The sequence below is a fragment of the Vicia villosa genome, linkage group LG5, assembly GCF_029867415.1.
Source record: "Vicia villosa cultivar HV-30 ecotype Madison, WI linkage group LG5, Vvil1.0, whole genome shotgun sequence".
NCBI lineage: Eukaryota > Viridiplantae > Streptophyta > Magnoliopsida > Fabales > Fabaceae > Vicia > Vicia villosa.
The window spans coordinates 16,663,358-16,674,791 of NC_081184.1; the positions used below are offsets into that span (position 1 = coordinate 16,663,358).

Here is an 11,434-nt window from a genome sequence, read left to right on the forward strand (position 1 = left end):
CCATATGGCGGTAGTGAGAACAATGAAAAATGATCATAGCATTGGTCAATGACTTCTAATTAATGAGTTAATCTTGTGTGTCAAAAAATAGAATAATCAATTATTTAGCATAATCGGTGTATTAATTACCCAATTAATCCCATCTGTCCAAACGCGTCTTATTAAAGAATGTTCAAAATCACTAATTATATAATCAATTATTCTTCACCACAACAATATCCTATAAACTACTACTTACTCCATTACCCTATAAATACATCTTCAATTAATCACAAACATTATCCATCAACTTTTTTCTCATCCTTCAAAACAAAATCAATTATCTCACACACACATTACAATTCACAACCAAAAGAAAAATAGCAAAAAAAAAAAAAATAGTTTCATAAAAAAAATAAAACAATATTTCAAATTAAGAGCAATAGCAAAATTAGCAAAGTTTCGGTTAGGGAGGTGATGGTGATGGTCGTGGCTACCATGTCACGGCGTCCCAAGTCGATGCCGGAGGCAGAAACCCTCGGCATCCTTGCTTTCGACGCCGCGAAAACCATGTGTCGTCTCGTCTCTCTCTTCAACTCCCTTTCCGATGAAGAAATCACCAGGCTTCATACCGATGTGATCACATCTAAAGGTGTAACATATTTGAATTCTAGCCAGGAGAATTTCCTCCTCAACCTTGCCGCTGCGGAGCGTCTCGAGGAGCTCGATAACACTGCCGCGACCGTCTCACGGCTAGGCCAGAAGTGCTCGGACCTCGGCCTAGCACGGTTTGATCTTGTGTATGCTGATCTCAAACACGGTGTGATTGATCTCCGGAAGCTGCAATACAACTCCCGGAACACGGGTAAGATAATTGAGAAAACGGAGAAATTAATCTCCGCTTCTGCGAGTCTCCACTCTGCCATGGAATACATGGCAGAGTTAGAGACAGCGGAGAAGAAAAGACATCGGAATGGAATAAGACCATCTCAAAAGCCGAATATGGAATATTTCAATGAGAAATTAGTGTTTCAAAGAAAGCAAGTGCAGAGTTTCAAGGAAACATCATTATGGAAACAAACATTTGATAAAACGGTTGGGATCATGGCGAGGCTTGTGTGCATTGTGTATGCGAGAATATGCTCCGTTTTCGGAGCATATATTTATAAAGATCACCATGACAACAAAAACTTTGGTTTTGGATTCGACGATTGTTGCCTTCTGGAACACCGCAAAATTCGCGGTGTTTCAGAATGGTACGAGGAATCCCTCCAGAGGCGCGGGCCTATTTCTAAAGAAGCAACATCGCTTAAAATCCTCGGCGTGATAAAGTTTCTTAACAACCCTATGCCAATGGATTTTGCTCCTAGTGGTGGCAAAGGAATTGAAAAAATTAAGAAAGGTAGTAAAACTGACAAGGTTTTGAAGCTTGCATCGCCGTCGACGGTTGGTGGAGTAGGCCTTTCTTTGAGGTATGCTAACGTGATCCTACTGGCCGAGCGCTGTCTCCACGCGCCAGCGACAGTTGGAGACGACGCGCGCGAGGCCTTATACGATATGTTACCAGGGAGACTGAGGGTGAAGGTGAGAGCGAAGCTGAAGGGACGATGGGCGAAAGAGGAAGGAAATGGAAATCACGGATACTCTTTAGCCGAAGGGTGGCGCGAAGCGCTAGAAGAGATGATGGAATGGCTGTCACCGATCGCGCACGACACGCTTCGGTGGCGGGCGGAGAGGTACTTGGAGAAAACGAAATTCGAGACGAAGCCGACTGCGATGCTTCTGCAGACATTGCATTACTCTGACTTGGAGAAGGCAGAGGCTGCCATAGTGGAAGTGTTGGTTGGTTTGAGTTGTATATGTTGGTGTGAGAGAAGAATGCAGTGAGATTATTATATATTATTTGCATAATTTGCATGATAATATATAATTAGGAGTAATTGCAAGATTTCGAAATCTAATTATATTGTGTTATTGTTAAGATTAAGATGATGATTATGCTGTGGTTGTTGCAGTGTGATTCTCATAAGGTAGTTGATGTAGCAATGATAAAATCATAGTTATTATAAATTACAGTTAGTAACTGTAATTGCAAATTTGCAATATATTAAGATTTTTGAGGTTTTTGCCACTGATTGAAATCATGATTACTATATTAATTGTTGAGGTTTTTGATTTTCTGTTTTAGCTTTTTTTATAAGTTTTTGCCACTGATTTAGCTTTTTCTGATTGGTATGGTTTATGATCTGATTCATAGCTAGTAATTCAGTAGCTTGTCTTAGAATTTCTTGAGTTGTATAGATTTGCATGTTTAGATTTTCCTGCATTCATAGTGCTAAATTTTGTAAAAGTTAATTTGATTATATTAAGTTTTCTAAGTAACCTTTTTGTTTATTAAATTGTTGAGTTGTAATTCTAGATGTAATAGTTGATTGATCCAATATACTTCAAATTCCTTATTTGAATTGTAGAAGATTAATTCATATATTGCTTTGTCATTATGTCCATCCTTTTAGTGTTTGATTTGTTACATTCAAAATTTTCAATTGCATGAATCCTTTTCAAAATGATTTTCATCCTTAAAGCTTCTGCAAAGTAACTCTGTTTTTTTAAAAATAGATTAAAGGAAATTTTGTCTATTTAAACCCCTTCTAAACAATGAACATCATATTCAACCAACAAATATAATTGAAAAGTAAAAATATAATTGTAGAAAAATTCCAAGATGAAAAGTACATAAATAAAATTGAAATCCTCATATTCAACTCAAAATTCATCTATAAAAAAATTCATTTAGTGGATTGGATTCAATCCATCAATTTAATTATATGGATGAATATAGATGAATTCAATCCATCTATATTGTTTTAGAAATTTAATTAATGATATCATGAATGTGAAGTAAGGCAATGGAAATGTTTCTAAGTGCTCAAGTGTTGTTTCTCAAATATAAATACTACATTATACTAATTAAATTCTCTTGTACTCCTCCATTGTACTCCATATCTATATTAATCCAAATGAAAAAAAAATTTATTTTTGTGTTTTTTATTTTTATTTTTTATGTTCGGATCAAAACTGAATAAATTACTAATTTATTAATTTAGGAGAATTATAGATGTCATCTTCTAAATTATACATGTCACCCTTTAAAATGGATATGTTTTTACCATTATACCTTTGTCTAACTAATTTTTTTAAAAATATGCATTTTTATAGGAAATTTTAAAAAATACTGAATTTTTAGAAATTTCCACGATTTTTACTAGAAATTTCATAAAAAATACCAGAAATTTCATTCTTCACTCTCCACTAACTTGTTCAAGCGTAATTTTAAAATAAAAAAATATAGGAGGTTACAGGTCTAATTTGAGGGGGTGACATGTATAATTCTCTTAATTTAGATGCTAACTTTTTGTCATTATTAATCGTCCATACAAGACTCTAATAAAGCAAGTAATGGGCCTAATAAAGTGTTTATTCCCTTTGCAGATACAAGTTACAAGGGGAATTAACTTGCCACCCATGTTTACATGGCACCACCATATTTTTTTAATCCAATTTTATCCTTGTTGAAAAATGTTGAGATAACATTTTTTTTCAGTATATCGGAAATTTGAAATTTCTGGTATATACTAGAAATTTCAATTTTATGGTATCACTGTTTTTTTTGGAAGAAAAACCGACAATTTTAGTTAATTTGAAATTTCCGATATACCGGAAATTTCAAATTTATGGTATCACTTATTTTTTTTTTGCAAAAAATACTGGAAATTTCCGGTACATCATACCAGAAATTTTAATTAATTTGAAATTTCCGGTATACTGGAAATTTCAAATTTATGATATCACAGTTTTTTTTTTTGTAAAAAATACCGGAAATTTGGAAAAATTCGGTAATTTTCTCAAAATTTTAGGTAAAAACTCACGAAAATTTTCAAAAATCTGATATTTTTTTCGAAATTTCCGGTACACCGCCCAAATTTCCGGTAGAAACATATATTTTTTAAAAATTAGTGACTTTAAGCAAGGGTATAATGCTAAAAACATAGTTTTTTTGGGGGGGGGGGGGGGGGGGGGGTGCCGGGTATAATTTTGGAGGTGGGAAGTTAAATTCTCAAGTTACAAGTATGGTGTAGGAACTAAATCAATAACTTCACAGATTTGAATTTTAACTAGTTATGTTTTTTTAAAAGAGAATCTCTTAATGCACCCTATATGTTGTAAAAAAAATTTATGCAAAATCGAAAATGCCCTTTTGATTTCGAAAATACATTTTCGGCATACCCTTTGCAACACACACAAACGTGCAAAATGGTTTCACCCTGCAGTCAAATTATAATATTTTTCGGAGATACATCTCCAGAATTTTGATAAATTAAATTGCCAATTAACTATTACAAGGAATTATCTTGAGATGTACCTCCGGACAATTGAAGCGGGAATTTAGAAATCTGTCAGCTTTGCATGTCAAATTATTCCTAAGATGCATCTCCGGAAAAATCAAATGTGAAGTTGCTAAAAACAACCTCCTGCATGATCATAGTTCATTACCATTTTTTTTCCATAAACCATCTCCCAGAACTCATCAATTTTCAATCAAGTTATTTACGCCAAATCTCCATTCTTGTGTTTCATCAAATCAAAATGAGCAAAAGGAGTTGGAATTCAAGGTAAAGTTCATTCATTTCAACCCTCATTGCTCACATTAATCTTGTTTTAAAGCTGAAAAAAGCTTACGCTGTAACCGAAAGTGTATCTCCGGATTCTATATGAACTCATTCGGAAATGCATTTTCGGAAACTGTCTGTATTGATTTCTTATTATTTTATGTTTTTGTTTTCATTAGGTATGGTGTATCCCGATGTTACCCCCAAATCTATTGTGTCTCAAGAATCTTCATTTGTAGTAGCGAAGGAGGTAGATATTGGAAACCATTTTAAAAATGAACAAGAGTTTGAATTTTATGAACACGTGGTGTAATGAATTCGTACAGAGACATCCAAACTAGGGTTTGATGTTGTAATTGGAAGGTCCGATAATGATTCAGATAAAAGAAGTGCATTTGTGACATTGACATGCGAAATAAGTGGGAAATATAAACATCCTCTCCAGAATTTCAAACGAGAAGATACCTGTTCAAGAAAATGTGAGTGTCCATTTAAGTTGCATGGTTATCGGTTGGCAAATAATAAATAGAGATTTAATGTGATATGTGGTTTACATGACCATGATTTCTATGAAAAGTTAGCTTGTCATCCAATTGCTCGTCGTCTCTTGCTAGAAGAGAAGGAATGTGTCTCTGACATGACATTGAATTTGGTGCAACCCAAAAACATACTTGCAACCTTGAAGCGTAAAATACCCGGGAATATCGCAAATATCAGCCAAGTGTACAACATGCGCTATCAATCTAAATTAGTGCTTAGAGGGGATAGAACCGAAATGTAAAAATCACATTGTCGTAGTATCACAGTGTAAGAACACAAGTTCAAATAAAGCACTCTATATTCTCAGTTGGTCGGCAACATGTCTCAATCAACTTTGAATTATATTTTTCACGAAGCCAAACGAGCTAATAATGTAGGTTTCAATATGTCAAAGTATGATTGCACAATTGTGCAAAACTATGTTCTCCAATGTGTTTGTGTTATATCTTAGAAGGTGAAAATTGATAGCCTGATACGAATGGACGAAGTCTGTAGCCATTGGAAAAGGCTCAATTTTGATGATGATAGGGTTTGTGAGGTTCATATTAGTCTCACACTACTATTAATATAGATCACTTGTCATTTTGTTTCATACCAAAACACAATATACAAGAATGAACATCATTTAGCATTTTGGAAATGTTCACTTTATCGACGATACACCATCAAGAAAATTTAAGATCACTAAGTAAACCCCTCTTGAAGATCTCTAATAGACATTGCAGGAGTTTCTACCATAGGGCGACAATCACAAAATTGTGAAGATCGAGTACCTCTCGGCATTTGTTTACAAAGAAGGGAAGCTCGAGTACCTCTCGGCATTTGTTTACAAGAAGGGAAGCTCGAGTTCAACAACTATAAGCTAAAGATGGGCGCTAATGTAAGGGCTATGTGGAGAACGTTTTTCTGTTTAGAATCAAAAGTACCGATCGAGCTGGATGCGACTATTTCGAGATCGGTCGATGATATTATCAAGATATTATAACGTCCACCTGGACATTGAAGTGTAGTGTTTGATTATTGTTAAAATCTTTTATGTATTGTTGATTTTATGATATTATTGGTATTTTCATTTTGTCAAGTTGTTGTTTTTCCTTTATGTTTTTCTGTTTCTACTTTGTAACATTCTAGAAATATACCTACAAAAGTTTTACGTAAATATGTCTCTAAAATAATTGATGTTTCAGTACATGTTTGGTGCGTTCGGAGATACATCTCCGGTACCTGGGGGCATTATAGTATATTCGTGCAATGTGCTAGAAGATTATGGGGTGCATTGAGAAACTCTTTTTTTTTACGTTAACAAAACTTATCTTATTAGATTGAATTTTTTCCACAATAACCATATTTTCAACTTAATTTCCAAACTAACCATCTTCTCGAACTATATACTAAACTACACAGGTTTCAAACAAAACCATATTTTCCAACTTAATTTCCAAACTAACCATCTTTCCGAACTATATACCAAACCATCCAGGTTTCAAACAAAAAAAATTCACAGCAAAGAACATGCACCATATCAAATGGCGCCTATGTATGAATGTTATATGCATGCGTCAATTCCATTGACGCCTATGTGCATTTGTTATATGCATTCGCTAATTGGTTTGCACCAATATGTATTAATTTTTATTTTGTTTGTTATATGCATAGACCAACTAGTCTGGCGCCTGAGTACAATTTTGAGAGCATGCGCCAATTGATCTGGTGCATAATCTTTGTTGCAATTTTTTGTTTGTTTGAAACATGGGTAATTTGGTATATAGCTGAGAAAGATGGTTATTATGGAACTTAAGTTGGGAAATATGGTTGTTTTAAAAAAATCTATTAGTTTTGCTATCAATTTTGCATATTTTAAAATACATATTGTGTTTATGAGTTTGTTTTAATCATGCCATATCATATTAGGGGGTTACTTTGTTTCCTTATATGTGATCCCCACTACTGTGAAAAGTTTCAACTGCCCCTAGCCTTCGAAGATGCATCATGTACGCCCCTTTTTTTAGCCATTCTTTAGAGCAAATTGATGAGGCACTCTATTATGCAAAATTTTAATCTGGAGATATATCTCCATATACATAAAAGGTGAGTCCGGAGATGCATCTTCATAAACACCATTAATTCAAAAATCAGTGGATGGTTTAGAGATGCATCTCTGGACCGTTTTGTTTCATATGGTCGCGCCAGACCCTTCCCTCTTTCTCTCTCTTCATTTTCTAAAAAAACTCAAACAATACCATTTGAGCTCTTACATTCATTCAAGCTTCCATCATTGGAGCTTTTTCTCATCCTTTTTAACTATCTCACAAATTCAAGCTTTTCTTTAGTATCCATTTGATTTGGTATGTTTTTCAAAATTCTTTCTTTTTTATATTTTTATTTATAGTTATTTGTTCAAGCTACATTAGTTGTTTAAGGTACATTAGATATAGTAGTGGAAAACTGGAAATGAAATAGGTAGCATACAAGAACATACAGTGACAATTGTTTGGAAGGTTAGGGCAGCAATGACGTTTCTGCCATGGCTGAGAATCATAGCTTTGTCCGGAGATGCATCTCAGGATTTTTTGGTGCTATTTTTGGAGATGTATCTCTGAATTTGTCTCAAAATGCAATTTGGTTGAATTTGTATGAGTTTTTTTAATAATTAAGTACTATGTTTTTTTTGTGTGCATAATTGAATGCTATGTTAGAACAGTTAATGTATACATTTTCTTTCTAATTCATGGCCTAAAATGACCTAAAATATACTGGACTTAAATAACCTAAAATATGTGTGCCTAGAAAGATCAAATTTAGTGAATAAAAACAAAACAATTGAGAATAGAGGGTATTTCGGAAATGCATCTCTGGATACACCCAAATAACATACGGAGATGCATCTTTGGACCATATTTTATTTAAAATGGGGTGGATAACAGAAAGACAAAGATTTGTATAATTTTGAGTTTGTCTGAAGATGCATCTTCAGACGTATGAAGTGAAATTTCGAGTTTTCATAGGTGTGGGGTGCGCCCATAAGAGTGGAAAGGGCATTCCCCATCATATTATATGTTAAGAATTCATTCAATAACTGACACATAACAAAACATAATACACTAAAAATACAAATAAAAACCCAAATTATTATTTAAAAAAAATGGAATTTCATGTATAAGAAAGGATCGCTTCTTCCAACTTAAAGATTGCTCTCACACCTTAATGAAAAATCAAAACTATTTCTAAAATTCCGAAATATACTTCCAAGCACATTTCGTTCACACACAAGCCATTCATTAATAATGCAGGCCCCAATTTTATGTCAAAAATTAATACAGATATGCATCTCTGTATAACTTACCAAAGTGCACCCACAGACGCGTTTTTGATAAAAAAAAATGCATCAGACTCTTCTCCTTACTCATTTCTCTTTTACTCTCTCAAACTCTCAAAATATCTCAAACTCTCAACCTCTCTAAAACTATCAAACTCCCTCAATTCACTTCCAAGTTTCTACCATCAACATTCAGTTGATCAAAGAGCTCACCATCAAACTCACATTTGGTAAGTTTTTGATTTTCCTATATATTTTTTATTTCTTTATACATTTGTAGAAATTGAGCAATGTGTTTGATAGATTGTGTAATAGAAATTTTAAATAGGTTATTTAATTGAGCAATGTGGTTGATATGTAGTTTATATAAGCAATGCATTTTGAGAAAGTTGGACTTCCATCCATTTCTGTCTTTTTGTTTTTGTTTTTTTGAGTTGCAGGTTAATAAAAAAATGGATTTTCATATTCGTCCAAATTTTGGTTTTTTAGAAATTCTGTATTTCAGTCGTCTGCATTGCTTGCCATTATTTTTCATTGTGTTTAATTCAGGTTTGATTTTTTCTACTATGTAATGCTTGAGTGGTTTAATTATAGACATTATGGTTAATAACCAAGAAGGAATGAGACTCGTCAAAGTGTCGCAGCATGCATCGCTTCGTAGGGAAAGAGTCTGACTCTCCCAAGTGATAGTCGGTTCTAGTTTGTTTGATTAAGAGGCGTGAGCATATAGGAAAACTAATGAAGTACATGCAAGCTACGCCCGCACTACTACACTCTTCTAGAAGTCTGTAGATATGCATTGCCTAGGAGTACAAGTGAGTTATGTTATACTATACACTCTCGCTAGACGATACCTACTCCGATATATATGATACATGGAATTGAGCATTCATCCCACTCATAGGGAATTAGGGAATTGAGCCCTTTAAAGTGTATTTTGACCGTACAATTGCAAGTGATATACACTTCCATGCATACTAACTATCACTGTCAGATGCGTCCTTTGAATGACATAACCTTCTACTCTATATGGTTGAGTTATCGGTCACGTCTGATATATCCACATCTGTCTGAGCGTGTCATGTGCTAGTTCAGGTTGATGTAGTTTGTTCTAAGACATCCCTCCCATTTTCTCCTCATACTATGGCCCATAGAGATGAAGATGCCATGAATGATGATTTCCTTAATCATCTAGTACCGAGTGAAGCACGAGGTATTATAGCTCCTATCGAATAAAGTTGTGCATTCTACTACGTCCAGTAGTATTTCAGAGTATTATATTCTTTTATGACAATGAATGCTCCAGGAGATCCACCTAGGCCAACTCGTTAGGAGATACTACAGGATGAGCAGACTAGGGCAAATGTTGATGTTGCTGTGTTGCTTACATGTTGTTGTATCATGGATCTTTTGGGAGAGGGTATAGATAAAGAAGTCTTTCCAGAAGGCTCTACTAAGAAAAACATTGTAGATGTCGTTCTTCCTAAGGCACAAACAACATTGAAGTACAAGAGGAAGCATAAGAACATGAGGGTCAGACATACTCAGTAGTGTAGTATTTGTATTAGGGATACTTTTATTGTTTGTAATTTATTTTGACTTTTTTATAAATTCAGGATTTATTAATTTATATATGACACTTTCATCTTATTTGATAAATGTATGGTTTAGTTTATAAAAAAATTATTATGATATTGTCTATTACGGTGTATTTCTAAAAATTAATCAAAATTTACTATCTATAATGAATACAAATATGCACTTATGTATTCTGTCTAGAGTGAATCAATTTATGTCAAAATGAGGATGTCTCAGTTAGAAATGCATGAGGTTCATATAGGGTGAATACAAAAGTGTATCTTGAGACTAATTTTAAGCAAAAAAAAAAAAAAAAGAGAGAGAGAGAGAGAGAAGTGTGACTCATTTAAATATATATTTGGTGTGAAAAGGGTGCATCCAAAAATACATTTTCAAATTCATATGAATATTTTGTGAATTCGACCCAAAAACTTCTAGTTAAGCTGGAAGATACATTTTTTTTCTTTAATATTAGACTATATTTATTAAATCAGAATTTTAATGAGACACTTTTTCAAACTCTTTTCCTCTTTGAGTTGAGATTTCATGACATCTTTAAATTTTAATGAAACTACAATATTTGTAGGGACCAAAAACTTATTTAACCCTACTAAAAAGTCGCATATTTTATAAATAGTTAAGTTACTATTTCAAATTTCATTAACTACTAAATAATATAATAATATTCAAAATTAAGCCACCATTATTTTATTTCAAAAAGAATAATTTTTTTTACATAAGGTTATTTAATTTTTTTTTACCACTCACCCTCACATTGAGAGATACTCCATCCGTCTCATAATAAGTGTCTCATTTGCACTTTTTTCATGTCTCAAAATAAATGTCTCTTTAGAAAACCAATGCAACATTTATTAATTTTTTTCACTACTATACCCCTATTTATAACTTTCACGTTTTTCAACTACTCTATTATCTATAACAAATAAGGGTACTTTTGTAAATGATATTAACTTTATCATTAAAACCAACACATTCAATCATTTTCTTAAGAACCGCGCAAAACTCAAATAGGACACTTATTATGAGACGGAGAGAGTAAGAGAGATTAAAAACATGTAAGTAAACTCGTGACAAAGGAACATGCCCCCATGCAAAACACACACTCTTTAGACCTTAGTTGTCACAACTCACAACAAATATAAAATTCATAAACCAAGAATAAAATCCTAGACAACACCAACCCCCAATGCACTGGATCGAATTTCTGTTTCAAAATTCTGATTCTCCTCTAAAACAGTGATTAATAATTTCTTAATCATTAAAATCACATTGCATATATTCCATAAAATATTAATTGTACTTACTATTACTATATTCAATAGTTCTTAAT

At 33.3% G+C, this 11,434-nt stretch overlaps 1 protein-coding gene across 1 annotated transcript; it reads left to right on the plus strand.

Annotated features, from left to right (window-relative positions):
- The first annotated feature begins 268 nt into the window (after nt 1-268).
- Nucleotides 269-2,146, plus strand: LOC131606352 (uncharacterized). The gene has a single exon (XM_058878598.1). It carries the CDS (start codon nt 457-459, stop codon nt 1,864-1,866), a length of 1,410 nt encoding a protein of 469 aa, XP_058734581.1. The 5' UTR covers nt 269-456; the 3' UTR covers nt 1,867-2,146.
- Nucleotides 2,147-11,434: the final 9,288 nt, after the last annotated feature.